Source organism: Pygocentrus nattereri, chromosome 11, assembly GCF_015220715.1.
Source record: "Pygocentrus nattereri isolate fPygNat1 chromosome 11, fPygNat1.pri, whole genome shotgun sequence".
Classification (NCBI taxonomy): domain Eukaryota; kingdom Metazoa; phylum Chordata; class Actinopteri; order Characiformes; family Serrasalmidae; genus Pygocentrus; species Pygocentrus nattereri.
Window position 1 is genome coordinate 16,945,022 of NC_051221.1, and position 21,318 is coordinate 16,966,339.

Genomic DNA, 21,318 nt, shown 5'->3' on the forward strand with positions numbered 1-21,318 from the left:
AAGCCGTGCTGGAGGACCAGACATACATGTGCAGAGGAGAACTGAATGGAGAGGAGAAGTGGAGTGAACTATACTACGTCTTTAGCATCTTAGGTACGAGCCTAAAGCAGCAGAGAAGGCCTTGGAGAATGAAGTGTGGCTTTCACAGTAGTTTTCAGTAAATGCAAGGTTTTGATGTTAATCAAATATTTAATTTCATTTAAAAAGTTATTGCTCTGCGTACAATTTTCTGTTTTTCACATTTTTCCATGCTTATGTAATTTCTTGACATCAAGGCAAACATAAAAAATAACTCTAGATGTAAAAACCCAGGTTAGACTTTGCCTGGACCCAGAACTGCATATTACCAAACTAAATAGTATGTCAAACACAGAACGGCACCAGTGTAAGTCCATCATTTGTATCGTATGTGTAGTACAGTGCTGTGTGGTTTTGGATGCAGCTTTCGTTCACTCTCTCCTGCTGCTTCCCTCGCTTATTGTCTTTCACTCTTTCTTGCGTCCTCATTCCATTTCTTTCTTTCTCTCTCTTACTTTCAGTCCATTCTCTGTCTTACTCTCTCTATCTCCTCTCTCTCTCTCTCTCTCTCTCTCTTTCTCTGTCTCTGTCTCTCTCTCTCTCTCCTCTCTCTCTTTCTCTCTCTTTCTCTCTCTTTCTCTCTCTCTCTCCCTCTCTCTCTCTCTTTCTCTCCTCTCTCTTTCTCCTTCTCTGTCTCTGTCTCTCTCTCTCTCGTTCTTTCTCTCCTCTCTCTCTCTTTCTCCGTCTCTGTCTCTCTCTCTCTCCTCTCTCTCTTTCTCTCTCTTTTTCTCTCTTTCTCTGTCTCTCTCCCTCTCTCTCTCTCTCTCTTTCTCTCCTCTCTCTTTCTCTTTCTCTGTCTCTGTCTCTCTCTCTCTTCTCTCTCTCTCTCTGTCTCTCTCTCTCTTCTCTCTCTTTCTCTGTCTCTCTCTCTCTCTTCTCTCTCTTTCTCTGTCTCTCTCTCTCTCTCTCTTCTCTCTCTTTCTCTGTCTCTCTCTCTCTCTTCTCTCTCTTTCTCTGTCTCTCTCTCTCTCTTCTCTCTCTTTCTCTGTCTCTGTCTCTCTTTCTCTTTCTCTGTCTCCCCCCCCCCTCTCTCTCTCTCTCTGTTTACTTACTGACATGCACATCCTCTTCTGTCAACAATCAGTAGAATATTGGCTGTCTGTCACCTTTGACCCCATCAGTGACCTTTAGAGTATGTAAGGCTTTGTAATGCAGTGAAGGGACTCAATGTAAAAACATTCTGTAAGTTTATAATATTTATTTCACAACAAAATACTGTTATTTTATTATAAAAGTTTGGGTGTTTAAAACGGTGCATTTGCTTACAATAACATACAAAACGATGCAATTTACAGTAACTTACAGGCAGGAAAGTTGCTAATAAAGAAACGTAAATAAATAAATAGAAACTATAAAATATCTTACTCTCAGATCTACTGTAGAAGCCTGTTACAGCACCTTTAAGACTTCTATGACGCACCAAATACACTGGTTTTCATGACATCACAAATGCAAAGAATTCACCTCAGGCTGTTTTCGTGGCCGATCTGCTTTAGGATGCTCAGTAAAGCGCTCAGTTCCCAATGCATTTGCTCATGAGTGACTCAGACTCAGTCTGTCTGCTTTGTCTCTCAACCATTCTTTTGCATTAATCCACCCCTCCTTTTCTTAAACCAATGATTTGTAACAGTCCGTGTTAAAACAATGCTTATATTGTGTGTATATGTGTGTTTATCTCTCTCTTGTGCACACGGTCACAGTTCCTGAGACACTGGACGCCCACATCAATGCCTCAAAGACGGTGCTGAAACAGGGCGAGCCGCTCAGCATTAACTGCACCGCCATCGGAGTGGAGCTGGTCTTCTTCTACTGGGACTTCCCAAACAAAGATGTGAGTGGGCTGAAAATAAACCTCCACATATTCTCTTTCCGCTTGGTGTCAGCGCCACGACCCCTCTGGAGAAGCTCCAGCAGCCCAAATTACCTCAAGATGGGCCGCCACACCTAGCCCTTGAGAGCTCTTTATTAACAACACATTTTTATTAAAGTTTTCAATCTGCAGGAGAAGGAGAGAAAGACAGCAGACTGGAGGAGACACCTTTTTTTCTGCTGACCAGTCATTTATTCATTATGAATGATAATGTGAAACAGAACTAGGAGTAAGAGAGAGGAGAGAGAGAGAGAGAGAAAAAGGATTCTGATCTCATTTCTCCACCCACAGTATCTTAGTGCTTGTTCAGATGGGAAAACATGAAAAACACTTATAGACGTTATTTGATGTTAATAATAGCACCAGGCAGACAGAGAGCTCTGGATCTTTAACATCTAGAAAAAGTTACAAGCTAGTTGCTGGTAGAAAGAAGAAGTGGAGGCTTCCAACGAACAACTAATATTTAACTTGGCCGCTCCAAGCCTTAGACTAACAAAATGATGACAGGGATGTGCATGGATATTTTAAGGTCACTTTTTTTACATTATAAGCACCTAGTATTTACATATTATGTTGATTTACTAAGTAAATATGGGGGGGGGGGATAAAACCTGTAGCCTGAGCAAAAGTTATGGCACATTGCAAATTTTATGTTTTCCAATGTGTTGAACCCAGCAAATAAATACACGTAATTAATTAATTAATTAATTAATCAACTAAAAAGTTCTGTGTAGAGGATGTTAACTTATTTTTACCTCAAGAAATCAACAAAATGTGTCACTTGGCCAGAGGTCCTCTAACCTTTCCATATAACTGTAGAGGGAACAATGGGCGACCAAAGGTGAACTAAAATGTAATCAAAACCGTTTAGTTTTACTTACCATTTTTGGCTACAGTCATGTATTTTTAAATAATATGCACTCTTTTAACACTCTTAAAAAGGACGGTTCCTCAAGGGTTCTTTAGTACAGACAGTGGTTCTACATATAACCTTTTTAAAAATGGTTCTATATAGCACCAAAAAGGTTCTGCTGATGTTACAAGCTTCACATTGTAACAATAGAAGAACACTTATATAGAAACATAGATAAATTCTTCATCAATCTGAGGAACCATTTCACCATACAAAGAACCATTACAGCATGAAACTGGTTGTTTGAGTGTTCATGGTTCTGTACAGTAAAAATGCTTTTTACTAAAGAACCATGAAAAGAAACATATTTTATAACAGAGTACAACTTAACATACAAAGTTCACTGTAATCCAATGACGAAAGATTTGATTTGCAAGTGTCCATGGCAATAAATCTCAGGAGCTCAGTGATCTAGATCAGTTACACTATGTATTAACTTAGCAACTTAACATTGAGAGGGAATGTGTTACCTCAAGTAACATCACGGCTGTGAGTCTGTCGCAGGCATGAGCAGAAAGCGAGTAGATCATCGCAGCCATGATGTTATTTGCGATAACACACAACCTTGTGTTCTTTTGCTTTTCTACAGCAGTTCTACAAAATAAAGAAAGAGCTTTATTTTTAGTTTTTTACATTAAGCTCCCTGAAGCCAAAGCCTAATTTATTACTTCAATCTGTGACATGGATTTACTGAAAAGAAATCAAAATATTACTCGAAGTGTTAAAACTTTTACCAAGTCTATGTTCCCATGAAAGTCTTGCTGGCTCTGGCTTTCTGTCTGCGTCAAAAAGATGTTGGTGCGCTGTGGAGGTCAGAGTATGGGTTCTATCTGACGTATAGATATTACTAATTTGATGAATAGCCCGTTTCTGAGCTCCAGGGAGCTCCATAAGCATTAGAAGCAGCTTGAACTTGTAAACAGAAAAAGAAAGAGCTGACAGGAAGGTTAAACAGTTTTTCCTGGAATGTGCAGAGTCTGTCATTATAGGTAACATCAGTCAGAGGACAGAAAGAAATGAGAAAAGATTTCCTCCGGTGGTGGAAGAATCTTTGTAAGAAGCCGTATTTGAGAAACATCTGTGAAATAGTGCTCACTGAGAGATAGACAGAAGTAAATGTGAAATAACTAAGGATGTATTTGAGACCTCAGAATGAATGAAATCTAGAAGTGTGTGTAGTTGAGGCTAATTTGTGTTATGTGTGAGATTCCGTGAGTCTCCTGTATCATCTAGTCATCCTTGCTAAAGGATCAGGGCATGTATAGTGCTCCCTTAACTGTGAAAACTTGGAAAAGCTACGGAGTGTAGCGGTCAAAACTAATGGCCATTTGGAGCAAATGTTGTGCTAGAATGAGCTTTGCTAGAACATCATAGTATCATAGATTCTACAAGCCATAAACTGTTGGTATTGTGTCTTTGATGGTTATCAGGCAATGTCAGTACTATCAGTAGAGATATACTTCATGTATGATCAAAGCATCCAGTCTTGGTGTTTTGTATGAGGATATAAAGTGCCATTCTGTTGTAAGAGAAATAAGCCAAGCCCTCTAAAGCCAGTTTATTCCTTTATGTGTTGTGAGACTTCAGATAAATGCACTAAATGAGTTTTGAGTATTTATTATCTGACTACAAAGACTAAGCACTATTTGCCCAAAGTGAATACAATTTGCTTCTAAGCAGGGCTGTTTCTGATCATTTTGGGGAAAATGTTCTACTTGGTAACCTCTTGACTTGACTTGACTTTGTCACCATACATATTTTGTATGCAGTAATGACAATAAAATTATATTTTATTCATTTTTAACTACATATGGTTCAGTAAACAGAATTACAAAAAATGTATCTCCAAAAAAGTAAGTTTACAGGACAAGGAAAAAGCTTCCTAACTTTGAATAGAAGTAAATGGAGAAATATTTTTTAGTCATTTCTGTTGGCCTGTTCTTCATGACAAACCATAAAAGGCAACTGCCTTTTTCAAATGATGTCATAAAATGAAAAACAATAAAAAAGGAAATGTCCTGACTGCATCTGTGTATATATGTATATAAGATATAGATGTAGTGTCTGTGTGTGTGTGTGTGTGTGTGTGTGTGTGTGTGTGTGTGTGTGTGTGTGTGTGTGTGTGTGTGTGTGTGTGTGTGTGTGTTAGCAGTCACTTGGGGCCACCAAGCAATAAACAGCCCTACTTGTAAGCAAAAAGCAACAGTTCTTGACTTACAATGAAGAATTTTTTATCCGAGCTTAACTCCAAAGCTGATGAACCTCAAGAGTCAGTTTACATGTACAGTACAATTTATGTGAAGTGCTCTGGCCAGTGGGTACCAACACAGTGCTGTAGCACTGACAACTAGGCAGTCTACCCGAATGCCACATAGGTTTGATGCTCCAACCAATTTACTGCCCCTCACCTGCATTTACTAGTGTTCCTATCAAGCTGTTGCTTCGCATTGACCTCTTTGTGACGTTTTGGCCCTCAGGTAATTGACATAGAGCCCCTGACAGATGTGCTGTCAACCATCAGCATGCGCTCCTGCCTGAACATTTCCAATGCCACGCTGGTGCACTCAGGACAGTACGTCTGCCATGCGCATGAGGATGTGGGCAACCAAGAGACTTCAGCCAGCATCAACATCACTGTGCTGGGTAAGTCCTGACTGCAGACCTCATGCAGGATCTCATACTTTAGAATTCTGCTTACTGCATTTTCATGCTGGTTAACTCCTATACAGATGGAAAAAAGGGTTCATTCCACATTTTAAGTAGCAGAATCTTTAAATGCTGTTGCTGCATCTATTTTTAAATGAATAGGAAATAATCTAACAGTGACAAAAATGTGTCACAAACTATCATTTTGACCAAGCAACAAGTGCAAAGAAATGTAGTTCAGACTTAGTCACCTCTTATTGTTACTCAAAATGGACAAAAATCAGTCTGCGCTTCAGTAATTGAATTTAACAACAGTGACTCAAGAGCCCGAGGCAGCATTGTGGAACTGCAATTCTAGCAGTATCATCTCTGCATATACATTAAATGCATTGCTTTGACCAGCATATGGTCATTTTGTCTCATAACTGCTGAACTGCCTGATTTAATAAAATAAAGCTTTTCTTTTAAAGGGGAATTCCACCTATTTTTCAAAAACACTGCATATTCAAATGATTTGAGACATAAACAAAGTCCGCCAGAGTGGTTTGATGTGAAATGCTAATTCTAGAAAAACATATAGACTCAGAATTGTTCACAGTGGTGGTAATAGGAACCATACATCTAAATCATTTAATGCCTCTAAAAGCTGCCTAACACAAAGCTATTACAAGAAATGATTATGAATATGTTGCCTAATGCCTGAAACATTGATTTATGATATTTGAGCAGAGGCCTAAAACATGTTTTTTAAAATCCATTAATGGTGTAGAGATGCAGAGCAGTGAGGCAAAATAATTCCCAATGATTTTTTTTCTTTTCAGATGATCACTGTTTTATCATTATCAACATTACACATAAAAACTCAAGCAGCACATGCAAATCCGCTGCATGTTTTGGATTGTAAATAAAATATATATATATATTTGTGTTTGGGACATCACAGTGCCTGGTTCCTATTTAACACCGTTGCAAAGAAATGTGAGAAACGTGAGTGGATTTGTATTTTCTTTACAAATAACCATTTTTCAAAGCACTCCAAATCACTTTGAATTATGCTGAAATCTTGAAAATTTGCTGTGTAGCCCCTGGCATCAACACCACAAGGGGCCTGTGCAAAGATGCTATAATAGACAGTCTGAGGCAGTGGTTTCCAACCCTGGTCCAGGAGAGATGCCTTCCTGCAGAGCCTGTAACCACAATTTGCCACACCTGATCCAGCTAATCAACTTCTTCCCAAGTCCCTGATTGGCTGGATCAGATGTATTAGCATATTAGCGTTAACCCCAGGCTTGTATCATACAAGGCTTATTATTCAGTAGCTTCACAGACTTCAGTGCAAACTAATGGAGCTATTCATAGGGTATAGAAGTGTGTAATAATACTTTGGGCTTGCCAGTGGGCCCATAGCTTATTAAGGGGGCAGGGCAAGTTGGAACTTATCTCAGTAGGAAGGTAGCTCTCCAGGACCAGGGTTGGAGACCACAGTTCTGGGGGATGTAGATGTACGTTGTGTTATGTTTTGTTCATGTAGTGCAGAGAACCTCACATGTAGCAAAGGAAAACATAACTTCTAGATTCAGAGAATGAGATTTGAACCAGGATATTGAGAAAACTAAAAAAAAAATCATCATAATCTCTAAATGGCTGTAAAGCATAAAGTCACCCATGCACTAAATGGTTGGCATTTTTGAACCGACCACTGAAGTGAACCTGAATGAACCTGAACAGCAGCGTCTTTTAAACAGCCAATTAAAGCAGGCCTTCGGTCTTTGAACGCTTGCTTTCATGGCATACACTAACTCGTATTTAAGGATTCCACATGGCGCAAATCATGCATGTAAATGTTGACATTCTTTTGAAATGAGGTGTATTATGTTTAAGCAGTGCTCCCCTACCCCCTTGCAAAACCACAGCCACAGCACTAATGCACAGAGCAGTTCCTTTAGGTCCATCCCCCACTCCAGCCCAGGCAGCAGGCAGCACACTGAGTGTCTATGAAGGAAAGAAAAACTGCCTGGAAGCCAAGAGAGGCTCAATGGGAGGCTTTGTGAAAGCATCTGTGCTTCTGCAGCATGCTTACATGATTAGTTACCTGTAATGTGCTTCACAAAGTACATTACATGAGTAAGTGATGATGAACCCTGCGGCATTTAAGTGTAAATTATGCATATAATCATTAGCTTTATGAAGCATCTTGAGGGGAGTGATGACAACTTTTGCAGTTAGTTTGAAAACTTCCACAAAGAAAGCTTTCAGTTCGAGCTGTTTTGCTGTAGGTCCTTTGTAAGTGAGGTCTCTATGCTCTGCCCACAAATCTTTTTTTTTTTTTTTTACCCGATTTTCTCCCCAATTTAGTTGTCTCCAATTCCATCCACTAGTTAGGACTCCCCCAGTCAGATGATACTACCAATGCTAGGAGGGTGAAGGCTAGCACAGGCTTCCTCCGAGACCTTTTCAAACTGCCGCTCACGCAACGTCACGGGACAGCCGAACGTGCTCGGTGGAAAGCGCCAACCACCAGATCTGTTACGTCAGCTGACTGACGCCTGCACTTACTAGCATCGCGCTGAGTGATGGGGGGAGTAGGGGGGCCATCCTACCCACCCGGAGCGAGCAAGGCCAATTGTGCTCTCTTGGACTCCCAGCTACGGATGACTCTAGCATCACCAGGGATCGAACTCGTGACCTCCTGATGATAGGGCCAACGTTTAGATGGTTGCGCCACTCAGGAACCTGCCCACCACTGTTATTTATTTTTTTCCATAGCAATTGTTGTGAAGTTGGACTATACATTAGAAGTGCTAAAAAAGGCTACAATCCCAGATTTAAACATTACATTACTGAGCTGTACAATGTAGTTATAGCTAATTGACACTAGTCAAGTTAGAAATGACAGTAAATTTGCCACTATTGCAGTTACACAACAAGAAGAAAAACTACACATGATCTGTCCTAATAGTGTGGCCTTTCACATATGAAATGAATAATATTTTACATGAATAATGCTTTCTAAATTTCTGTGTTTTGCCTGTGGGACCTCCTGAGTGACTCAACTGTCTAAGCACAAGCCCTATCACCAGGAAATTGTTTGTTCACCGGCAATGCCACAGCCATCTGTGACCAGAAATCCAAATTGGCCTTGTTGCCTCTGGATGGGCAGGATGGCCCTCCCTTTCAATGTACAATGTCCCATGTACAACACTACTGTCTGTGAAAGTCTATCAGTTGACATCAAAGAATGGGCAGTTAGTGGTTTCTTCCAAGTTGAGGGTTGGATGTTGCCATTGGATATTGAATTAGTGACACTTCAAACTGATGAGATAGTAGGGTTCATGTGTCACTTTCCCAGGTTGGTAGCATCATCAAAGATGTTTTTTATATATATATATATATATATATATATATATATATATATATATATATATGTATGTATAGTAAACCACGATAGAGCATGCTTACTCAAGTCAGTGGGACAAAAAAATTGCTTAAGTCTGCTTAAATCTTGTGTTGTGCACTTCACCCTGCTCTGTCTCTCAGGGCAAAATCAACTGCAGGAGGCACCTGAACCAAAATAGTTTTTCCTTAAAATCAGCTCATGTGAAAATGCTTGTTTAGGAATCACAACATCTAGTCATGAAGGGGATAAAACAATCACTAAAGAAAATTTCAGGATTTCCCGCTGGTGTCAATAGGACTTGAGTCTCTGTTGTCTGCATCCAAATATGCAATGGTGTATTGTAAAGTTTTTCCAGAGTTATGCTGGACATAGTTACATTTGCTAGGCTATAAAGGACCAACTAGATGAAAAGTGCTGCATCACTTATTAGTTAAGAATGTCAAAGGCAGAAGCTCGCTGATTGTAGGTGAAGCAGCTAAGCCATAACCTTGGTCTCACTCATGTGCTTGGTCTCATTCTGCAGAGAAAGGATTTGTGGCACTGAGTTCGTTCATGGGCCCCAACGTTTCAGCCCAGTTGCATGAGAACATTCAGCTGAGGGTGGAGGTGGAGGCCTACCCCAAACCTCTCATCCGCTGGACTAAAGACGGAGCCGTCATCAAAGGGGACAACATCATCAATGTGAGACAGGAACATGAGACCAGGTAACCACAATCTTAGAAAGATGACAAATGAATCAGTTTACACAAAGTAGCTAAATTGCTATTAAATGACTTTCTGTGTTTCAGCATTTAAAAGACACTTAATGTAGAAAAATACACTGCCGGAAAGCAAACACAGGACATATTGCTTCATCGTAGCTTCTCTTTGCGTACCTCGTTTCCTCAGATATGTCAGCACATTGACTCTTGTGAGAATCCGGCTGGAGCAGAAAGGATATTACTCTGTTCAAGTTGCCAACGAGGATGCTTCCAAAGAGATGATCTTTGACCTAGAGGTTAAAGGTGAGAAACATGCCCATTCATTCTATCTCCACAAATAGACAGGCACCTTAAAGGCTAATGGGCTGTGAGGATATAACATCACATTACAGCGAGGATGTATTGATTTGTTTTCTATTTCGGGCCACGTTGTTAAAGTTTCCTCTGAAAAGTTTCTTCTGTGGTCAGCTCCTCCTCAGATAACAGAGCTGTCAGACCATCACCTGCCGGGGAAGAAGCATGCTGTCACCTGTGTGGCCGAGGGAGTTCCTTCTCCCAGCATTCAGTGGTTGAGCTGTGATGGCATGCACAAGTAAGCACTCTTCATCATCATTGTCCATAGCAGCAGTGTTTTAAGGGACTTCAAGCAATACCAGTGGTGGGACGGCGATGGTGGCCGTCCTGCTCTGACAGAAAAACTGTTTGTAACACTTAACTTCAGCTCTGCTATGTAACATTGGCATAATAATGCCATAGACATATCATAGCTGATGTCATACGCTGTCATGAGACAGATTTCTTTCAGTAATATAACAGTGTCATGTTACCATTATGCCCGGAGAAGCGGAAGATGATGGATGGATGGATGGATGGATGGATGGATGGATGGATGGATGGATGGATGGATGGATGTTACCATTACCGTTAATTGGCCTGAGAGATGCTGTAATGTGTGATGACATGGCAGCTTATTTCACATGCTAATTTCTGCTGTGTACTCTAGTTAGCTTTCATGACATCAAACTTTATGACATCTGTCATAGCATTGTAACATGACATGGTTATATCACTGGACATAATCTGTCATGACAGCATATGACATCTGCTATGACATGTCATGTCAGTGTTATGTAGCAAGGTTACCTTCCATTCCATGTAGCATTGGAATGGAAGGTAACCTTGGCAGGTGTATCCAAGAGTATACAGCTGTCAATGAAAGGGAAATTCCACTGATTAAAAAAAATAATCTACAAATCACCTGCTGAAATAAGTTGTGTTGATGGGAACCACAATGTCTACAATGCAAATATAGCCATTTTATTTATATTCTAAGTGACCAGTGAATCTATATGTATCTTCTGAGTTTATATGTGCAACACTGGTAATGGTAAAATACTATTACATTTAAAAATACACATTTCCTTTGGGGACTATTTTGCCTTACAACACCCCGCATGTACCTCTCCACCATGAATGGAAAAAAAAATAGACCAAACTTTTACTTTAAAACTATCATAAAACAGGGTTTCAAACATCAGGCAGCATTTTCATAACCATTTTGTTATAAAACTTGCAGAGAGCTTTTGAACACATGAAACTCTTCAGGCAGCTGGTTCCTATTACCAGCACTGTTAACAGTTCTGATCTGGCAAGTTTCTCTACAAAGGACCATTTTATATCCACTCTGAATGATTTTGTTTGCATTTTAATAATTTAATTACACAAATGTTTAGAAAAATCAATGGAATTCTCATTCAGCATTTTGTAGTGCATGCGAAGCCAAACTTGTTCAAATGCTTTCATTTAGACTAGTCATTAAAAAAGGAGCTACTCATCGCAAAGGGAATCTCTTTCATCACATTACAATAACCAGCACTCATTACACACATATACACACAGATTAGTCACCAGCTACAAACGTCACTAAACTAATGTGGAATCCTAATCCCGTTCTACACGCCACCGCATTGTGTGCTGACAATCTAATCCAGTAAGGAGGCTAGTGCCAGATAGTAACAGGTCATTTCATTTTATTTTATTATTATTATTATTAAAATATGAGTTTAACAAAATACAGTAATCTTGAAAACAGAAATGAGGTTTTTTTTTTTTAATCTCAGGATTCATCAACCATCACTCATGCTATGTGGTACATACAGGTCACAGGGACGCAGGTGCTCAGGGATGCTACAGTAGTTGGGAAGGTTACTTTAAAGATATATTCTGGTAAAGTATTCTGGTCAAGACTTTTATTACACTATTATCACCATTTTCTTCTGTCAATAATTACATGGAAAACAATGCAAGTGCTGAGTTATCGCCTCTGTTACCAGAATGCATGTCTGGAACTGGTGGCATTTCCATGATGTTTAAAAAAAAGTAATCTATAACCTAATCCAGATGATTCCTACATTAAAGTGATTTAATCTGGTTACTTGTCTATTTAATCTTAATCTTATAATTGCATCAACAGCAATTAAAAACAAATTTCATGAAAAAATCTTTAAACCAGGCAAACAAAATTATGAAACAAAATGATCATTTTCACCGTCCAAAAAATTGTGTTTGGCCTACAAGAGTTTTGGTGCAGTCCTGCTAGAAATCACCCTGTTTTATTAAAGTATCTGTCTGTATCTGATTTCTGATTATCTGATTTCTGCCCTTTTTCTGTAACGGCGTACAGTTACTTCTATTTGTATTCTGATTACTGTTAGTCCTCAAGTCTGGATGCTACTGCCCCTAAACTACCAGCCAGAGGCAAGAGGAGTGTCCCTATTTCTTGTCACATTTGTGCATTTTGTAGCCATATCCCTTAGACACCTCCTTACAGTCATTCCTATTATCATATTTCCCATCATTTATTATCATTAGCATAACTGTTATTTCACAATTGGCACATAATTCTTTCTCTTTCATGATTCAATGTCCATTATATGATATGCTTAATTCATAACTGGGCTTTTATGTCTCTGAATACATGGTTCATTGTCTGAGAAATCTTACACTGAACGTGGTCAACCACCCAGCATCTAGTGTACCTGTAGTCTAGCCTTCTGTAATACATCACTTCACCTTTTGGTGGCCCCCATTCATTAATAATGATGAAAAGGCATAACATCACAGGCGTAATGACTGGTGTGTTATGCAATAGCTTTGTAGTCGTTATGTAAATGTTCAGCCTTTATGGTCCTCTAATGTACACTGTAATGGATGGGAAATACATGAATAGATACAACCTCAACAGCATAAGCAGTTCCATTTATGCTTGTCCCTGAGCACACCCTACATCATGGCAATGGACCTTCACTGCTAAGCATTAAGCATTGAGTGCACTTCTAAAAAATCATTCATATGAATTATCTATAACCCCTGTCATCCTAATGCACTACAGGCACCTCAGTGTGTCAGTTAGGCTCTCCTCCTGTCTGTATATCATTGTTTTAATGTATTTCTTCCTCCTTGCACTTCAGATGCAGTAACAGAAGCGTAGCGTGGAGCCCCCTGGTGTCCCATCCGGAAAGCATCAACATTGTGACTAATGCCACCTACAATGACACGCGCAAGATCCACCAGGTGCACAGTCAGGTGATCTTCCTCCACCCTCAGCAGATCACCGTGCGCTGCCTGGCCAAAAATGAGGGAGGAGCTCGTGCACGGGATATCAAACTCATCACCAGCAGTGAGTCCTGCCGCTCTGTGGGTTAATGAATTTCAGAGAGTGTGTGCGTACTGTACCCTACTGTAAAAAAAAACTCTTTATAAATCAAAATCAAAATCAAAAAAACTTTTTCGTAAAAAACATTGTAGTTAACTTTGAGATAAAGTATCCATACATTCAACCAATACACTCATCTGTCCATCTAATATGATATTCTCCAAACCTTTGAATTTTGGAGTCAAAACGTGTTAAATTAGAATATAGAGTGAACCTTTAAAGTTTTGTCGGGGTTGTTTTTACAGTGTACAGTGTAGTTTTTCTGAAGGGCCCTCTGTAAAGTGAGCTTTACATAGACAGCAGGGAGGGGTAAATTAACCAGGGCCAGTGGGGTTCAAACCCAACTGTACACAAAACCAGCTGGACCTGTGTTTAAGTCCCTGCTCCTGATCCCTTTAAATCCCACCTCATTAACACCCAGAATGTGTAGCTCTTTGAAGCAGCCCAGTAAAGAACACTGGGGGGCAGGCATACATGTGTGTGTCTGTGTGTGTATGTGTGTGGGTGGCTTACAGCTGCAGTTCCCTCTCTCTCTCTCTCACTCACTCACCCACTCACTCACTCACTCACTCACTCACACACACACACTGACTCACATGTTAAGAGGTTTTATATGGATTTGTTCTCACATTCTCACACACACTGCAGCCGTCCCTTACACACATCTATCACTGCTCTTCAGAACCGGCAGCAGATTCTCTCTCAAACTCTTGAATGACAGTTCGTGCTCATTGTTCTCATGGTTTGAGTCATTAAAATATTCAGTGCATTTAATGTGATCTGAAGATTTCGTGTTTTGTACAGAAATAGGTGTAAAATGTGCCCATTATATTTACCTGTCTGTTGCATTTATTGCGTTGTACTGAAGCTTAGACCAGATTTAATGAGCAATTAAAATGCAGGGCAAAGCATTATTAGACTATTAGAGCAAGGCATTTGGTTTGCCATGAAAGTCAAAATGTAAAAGTTAGGGAAAAAAAAACTTATGCAGCAATGCTTTAGTAATTGTTTCCTAGCACCCCTATGGGATTCTAGTAGTATGTTAATGCTAAGTTAGTGCTGGTGCACAAGAACATTGTTTGACTGTTCTAGATTAAGTAGGATAGGTATTTAAAGCTTGTGAAAGACATTCCATATGTTTTTGAAACATTACAGGGACTCTCAGTAAAAAGAGCTCTGGAATAGAGCTGCTGCTTTAGTTTTCCATTTCTAACACCTCATTGAAACCTAGTCAGCAGCTAGAATTAACAGTGATGACTTCCAGAAGGCCTAAAATTATGTTTGAACATCGGTGCTGTCCATTGTAAATCAAGGCATGATTGGTTGATTCTCTTGTCAAATCCTAAATATGTTGGTGCTGAAGCAAACAAACATGATTAGAAGCTAAGCTAGCTCTCCAATTGGCCTTCAGGAGTTGCACTGAAGGCCTAAGGAAGGTAAGAACAAGCTCAGCTGTATCTACTTATCTACTTAATACATGTATTTTCAATAAGCCCAAAATGTCCCGCTGGTTTCACTCTGCTGAAAAAAGTGTGTTTTTCTCTCCAGCTCTGTTCTCTCAGGTGGCTGTTCTGGCTGCTGTTTTGGCTTTGGTTGTCATAGCTATCATCTTCATCATCATCCTCATTGCCGTGTGGAGGAAGGTCAGTGGGATATCCTTTTTTTTACACATTTACCACTAACATTATATTCTAAATGCCTTACACTGCCACTACAATTTTCATGAGCCTACTGACAGAGTTGAACTGCTCAAGCTGAGTATGGGTGTTTGGCTTCAAGACACAGTTTATTCTGATGTGTGTGTGTGTGTGTGTGTGTGTGTGTGTGTGTGTGTGTGTGTGTGTGTGTGTGTGTGTGTGTGTGTGTGTGTGTGTCTGCAGAAACCAAGATATGAGATCAGGTGGAAGGTGATTGAGTCAGTGAGTCTGGATGGTCATGAGTACATTTATGTGGACCCCATCCACCTGCCCTACGACCTGGCCTGGGAGATGCCCCGAGACAGCCTAGTGCTTGGTACGAGCTGGGGATGGTCAAGTGGGACCTTAAGATTGCAAAGATGTAGAACTTGCTGTTTACCCAATTTTCCCTTACAATGTAGTCCATCAGCCAAATGTTTAGTTTTTTAAGTGTGCTCCTTTAGTTAAGCTAATGTAGTTAGCAAGTAATGGAAGCTTATATCCCACCCATCACCACTATCCAAACTGCCTGCTTACACATACACATTTATCTTAAGTCATTTAGAAAAATGGACAACAGTACAATTCACAGTGAAAAACAGTAGCACCAGCGTTGTCTTTTGTTCATTTTAATAGATTTAACAGTATATACAGTTTCAAAAACTGCTTTAGTCTATTTGCGATTACTCAACAACTCAAGGCAGTTTAAGGCAAGTCTTTGCAGGTGGAACAATGCTAACAGGTGGGCTATAAGCAATCATTATTTGTTATATTAGCCTCATTGCTCCAGTGCTAAAGAATCTCTCTGAAACAAAAATACTCTGAGGACAGCTTGGATGTAACTTGAACATATAACTTGAACTCTTGTGTTTCAGGTCGTACTCTGGGATCAGGAGCATTTGGTAGAGTAGTGGAGGCCACTGCATATGGACTCAGCCATTCACAGTCCTCCACTAAAGTTGCTGTTAAAATGCTCAAATGTAGGTTATCACTCTCACAAAATGACCTGCGCTCTGTGTTTAGTTCTTGCTGTGTTTAAAAATATTTATTTCTCAGTACTAATTGATGAACATTAGTTGCTGTAATTAGAAAATGTTTTGTTTGTTTTTGTAAACGGCAGCTGTCCTACATTTGTACATTTGGCCAGACCATTTATAAATGCCAGCTACCCTAAATCATCTGTATATTTTGTAGCTAATGAAGATAATAAAATACCTTTCCATTTTAGATGTTTATTATTATTCACATTAAAATGTATTTATATGCAATTACACAATTACATAGGTAGTTACATAAAAAATTGTACATAAGAAATATTTTTAGATAATTTCAGTATCAACAGGTTTGAGCCTGTACTTCTGATTTTGTTTTTCAGTTTATGGCAATGAAGAAAAAATACATATATATATTAAATATTTATATATAATTATTCTGCAATAAATGATACAATATTTTCATACATTGAAAAAATTGAAAAAATATTAGCTTTTCTACATTTTTTTTCTTTACTATTATAAATAAATTAGAATGCAATGAAATATATCAAGAGGCATTTTAAGATGTAAATGCCTTGGAGGACCTCGGGTTAACAGAGGGTTAAGAATGTTTTTCCTTTAAAGTTTCTCACAACGGTGATTTTAAATGTGCTTTTAATGCTAATAAATCCATGCTATGTTGTGTGTTATTTGGCTCTGATGTCTTGCAGCCACGGCACGTAGGAGTGAAACTCAGGCACTGATGTCGGAGCTGAAGATCATGAGCCACCTTGGCCCTCACCTCAACATTGTCAACCTGCTGGGAGCTTGCACCAAACAAGGTACTGTCCTCCAAACACTAACCAACACTTTACAAGGTCAGACACTCATGAATATCAGTATTACTGCTTTATAGAGAGATACAATAGCTTTATCTCTTCACCCTTCAAGGCCCACTGTACCTGGTGACGGAGTACTGTCGCTATGGAGACCTGGTGGACTACCTGCACAGAAACAAGCAGAGCTTTCTGCAGCATTATGCTAACAAGAACCACCTTGTTAATGGCAACGACAGTCAAATCTGCCTGGACTCCGAGGTGCCTTCTGGAAAAGGGTATGGAAGTGGGAGCTGCTTTAAATGGATCCACACAGAAATACAATCCTGTATATTTATGTAAAAGTATGAATATGACAAGTTATTCCACAGTTTTGAACTGTGGCATAGTACAATTTCACCAACTTGTGAAAATTGTTGGATAAGTGAATCATTAAGATGGAAAAAAAGTGTTTGGTGTGAAATGCTATGTTCTAGAGAAATTTACAGAGGCAGAATTGTTCACAATTGTCACGATTGGCCCCTCCCAGACCTGTCCATGTGTTCGTGTTTTGGTTTAGCCCATGTGCATTTGTTTTGGTTTAGCCCCCTCGTTTCATGACTCCGCCCCTGATTGTTTCCACCTGTTTTCCACCTGTCCCTCGTTTTCCCTGTGTATTTAAGCCCTGTGTTTGCTCCTTGTCTTGGCTGGTCTCTGTTTGCTTTGTTTGAATCTCTGTCTGTGTTGTTGGTTGTACTCGTGTTGTTTGTTTGATTCTGGTTTATGTCATGTCTGGTCCCCGATCTATCCGTGTTGGCTCATTGACCCTGGACTATTTTGACCATGACTGTGGATTTGCACATGCGTCCGCCTCCTCGCTTCCCATCACAACAGTGGTCATGATGGGAACCACATGCCTGAAAGATTGACCACATGAAATGATTGCGAACATGCTACCTGATTCCTGAGCCATTGTTTTATGATACTTTTATGATAAAGGTATATGCAAGGTGTTGTAAAGCAAATAGAAAACTTTTTTTTACCAAATTTATCCCTATTTTACCATCAACATTATTATAAAACTCAGAATACATCTATATTCACTAGTCATTTTAGACATTAACATACAATGGCTATATCTGCATTGTAAACATTGCATCCTCTGGTTCTTATCATCACCATTGTAAATAAATCTATACTTTTCTCTAAATGAACATCACGTCACAGTCTCTCATCAAACCACTCAATCTCAATGACTGGATTACACATTAGACATCACTCCTGCTTTTCCACTCTTTTTCTGATCTTATATTAACAGTCAAATCTCATTTTCTGCTGTTATTGTTTGCTATCCGGAGTCAACCAGAGGAGGATGGGTTCCCCTTTTGAGGCTTGGTTCCTCTCAAGGTGTTTTCCTGTTGCTCTTAGGGAGTTTTTCCTTGCCACTGGCTTGCTCACTGGGGCTTGGACCTCAATTTTTTATTTTTTTTCTGTAAAGTTGCTTTGTGACAACACCTGTTGTAAAAAGCGCTATTTAAATAAGTATCGACTCGATTACACAGAAATCAAATATCAAAATCAGCAGAAATCCAATTTGAAGGTTTTTCATAGATTTCTTAAGCTGATGTTCCAAAGCTCCATGATGGGTTTTCCAGTGCACATTTTCTAAAGCATAGTAAGATGTCTTGGATATGTACTGGTTTTTATGACATCACAAAAAAATGAATTTAAATCAGGCTGTTTTCACAGCTTAGATTTGATGTATGTACTATATAGACTGGGGACATTTTCAGACCTTCATGTCTTTCTCTAAGTTTAGATATTTAATCAGTCCTATCACTGACTAAAGTGAACGCGCTGTTCTCTTTCTCTCCTGCAGCTACGTGTCATTTGGCAGTGTGAGTGATGGTGGTTATATGGACATGAGTAAAGAGGAGATGACTGAATATGTGCCCATGCAAGAGCTCGCAGACACCATCAAATACGCAGACATCCAGCCCTCTCCATATGAGTCCCCATACCAACAGGACATCTACCAGGAGCAAGGTACACAGGACAGCTAACCAGAAGTCCAAACAGCCTTTTTCCTGTAGGAAACCGTTTTAAAGGAATACTCCAGCTTTTTTCAATCTAAGCACTATTTGTGACATCTGTAGCACACAGTCAGGTCTGAAAGACAGTAATTTAGATCCTTTTCTCTGTATTCAGTAAAAGAACATAAAACAGGACTCAAAACACACTGCACATTGGCTTCTTATTAACCGTATTTAGAGTTAACAGGTTTTCAGTTCTTTTCTAATTACACTGATAGAGCAGTGAATTGTCTGTGCTGGTCAGCTGTTCAAAACATTTACAGCTGATTAATAGTCATTTAGTGCCATACGTGGAACATCCATCAGGATTTAAGAATGAGTGCACTGTTTAAACCAGCCTAGAACTCACTTCAAGATGGCAGAGACCTTGGAACTAGGGTTAAACTAAGACTAGGCCAAGCTCCGCAGTGCGATTTTTTTTTTTTTTTACAGTTCCAGCCTTGCCTTCTCCTTTGTGAGCCGCTGCAGTACATTGTGTGTTTTGTAGGTGCTTGTCATTTCATGTATATGGTGAATAGAGGAAGTGTGTGGTCTCTGACTTCCTAACACGCATGAAAAGTAATAAAAATAAAGTGAAAGTATAAGGAGGCTCTGAATTACACACATTCAGAACTGAGAGATGGCGAATGTATCTATAATCTTGGTACTTCACAGCCACAGTTTATACCCATATACTCATGGTAGCCAGACATTTAGAGGTATATTGGACATCCAAACACACACATAGAATAAAATGACAAAGTAGTGGTTTAGTATGTATTTTTTGGCAGCAAGACATCAATAAATGTCTGCACATGCCATCCAGGTGCTGGGCAGATGTGAGTGCAAGAGGTCTGAGGCAAAATACTTGATGTTATTGAAATACTTTACTTTGTTGTTGATATAATTTTGCTCAGTCATGTTTATAGAGACTATATGGTTCTGTGCAAAATTCAAACGCCACCTTTGATTGATTTTATTTACAGACCAAGAGGGCAGTAATGTACAGAACATGAAACAAAAGCCTCAATAGTTAAATATAAAAAGTTTTTTTCAGTATTTACTGTGTGCATTCTTTGCCTTTATTACAACTTCCATTCTTTTTGAAAGACTTTATGCACTATGCAAATATCCCAAACACGTTCAGTGATGCTGAGGTCTGCACTCTGGGGTAGCCTTTGCCTGCTGTCGGAACAAAACCATGTATCTCTATTTTATATTCATAATATGAAAATCCCTGTCGTCCTTTACATTGTGTGTAAATTTCATGATTATTGGACCAAAAGAAACAGCCCACAATTATTTGAGAAAAAAAAATCTTACATGAAATCATTTTGGTGTATATTCTTTGCCATTTCCCTTTGTTATGCAGGCAGAGTATCGTATGTCTAATCTCCTCAAAAATATCCCCTGAAAAATAAAGGACTTGTACTTAATGGCCTTTTTGACTGAAAATAAACAAGGAAGGATGGTCTCTGACTTTTGCACTGTACTGTATATGTTCTGCATCAATTCAAAGGCTAATGTGTACCTGTCTATGTATGTGTGTGTTTTAGGTCACAGAGTGGACCTTTCTCTGGTTATCAGTGACTCTCCTGTTCTGAGCTACACTGACCTGGTGGGCTTCAGCTTCCAGGTGGCCAAAGGCATGGAGTTCCTGGCCTCTAAAAATGTACTGGAACAGATATACAAACCACCCACCATTTACTGCCACATGTTTTGTAGTTTTAGAATTGAATGTATGTGAAAGAGAAACCATTATCTCTTAATCATTGCATGGTTTTTGAGCTAAGAGTACAGAGGGAAAAGTATTCTATTTGTTATTTTGTATTCTGAAAGGTCCTCAGACAGCTGCCTTTGTTATGATATAGTCTGAAATTGTTCTGAACTGTGTTGCTCTTAACTGCGTTATGGTCAGTAGCTCTAACTCTCTCCTCTCTGGGCTTTCCAGTGTGTTCATCGGGATCTGGCAGCAAGAAATGTGTTGATCTGTGAGGGAAAGCTTGTGAAAATCTGTGACTTTGGACTGGCCAGAGACATCATGCATGACAACAACTACATCTCCAAAGGCAGTGTGAGTACAGATTTCAAAATAAGGCTCTCATGGAGTTCTGGATAAGGCAGAGGGTTTGGAAAAACCCATGCTGCTTTTTTGATGGAGTGATTTGAAGAATAGTTGGGTTCATGCCAGCTTAAACAGTAAAAATAAAAGAAGACCGGCCATGGTCTGAGGAGTAACTATGGTCTATGAACCATAGCCACCATAGCTTAAGCTTGAAAGCCCTTCATAGTTGTTTAAAAAAATAAGATTAATACCAGATCTCTAGAACCTGGGCTTGTCTTCTGAGGATATGTTGAACTTTAAATGGGTAGGCTCATCTATAATCTGTTGTGTGTCTCCATGACTGTCCTGTATTTATTTCCATGTTTATTTGCTTCCAGAGTATTAATGCATCTTGCT

The 21,318-nt window shown here is 39.4% G+C and overlaps 1 protein-coding gene across 3 annotated transcripts in view; it reads left to right on the plus strand.

Annotated features, from left to right (window-relative positions):
- pdgfrb (platelet-derived growth factor receptor, beta polypeptide) overlaps positions 1-21,318 on the plus strand; it is a 62,316-nt gene that overhangs the window by 32,204 nt on the left and 8,794 nt on the right. For all 3 annotated transcript variants that reach the window (XM_017703794.2, XM_017703793.2, XM_017703792.2), the window contains 15 exons: positions 1-93; positions 1,779-1,909; positions 5,339-5,504; positions 9,428-9,608; positions 9,793-9,908; positions 10,074-10,197; positions 13,076-13,284; positions 14,869-14,963; positions 15,201-15,333; positions 15,872-15,976; positions 16,702-16,812; positions 16,922-17,084; positions 18,665-18,831; positions 20,414-20,529; positions 20,809-20,931. The exon at positions 1-93 is cut by the window's left edge and continues 165 nt beyond it. In XM_017703794.2, the coding sequence (XP_017559283.1) occupies positions 1-93; positions 1,779-1,909; positions 5,339-5,504; positions 9,428-9,608; positions 9,793-9,908; positions 10,074-10,197; positions 13,076-13,284; positions 14,869-14,963; positions 15,201-15,333; positions 15,872-15,976; positions 16,702-16,812; positions 16,922-17,084; positions 18,665-18,831; positions 20,414-20,529; positions 20,809-20,931 (2,033 nt within the window). The remainder of the gene's footprint in view (positions 94-1,778; positions 1,910-5,338; positions 5,505-9,427; positions 9,609-9,792; positions 9,909-10,073; positions 10,198-13,075; positions 13,285-14,868; positions 14,964-15,200; positions 15,334-15,871; positions 15,977-16,701; positions 16,813-16,921; positions 17,085-18,664; positions 18,832-20,413; positions 20,530-20,808; positions 20,932-21,318) is intronic.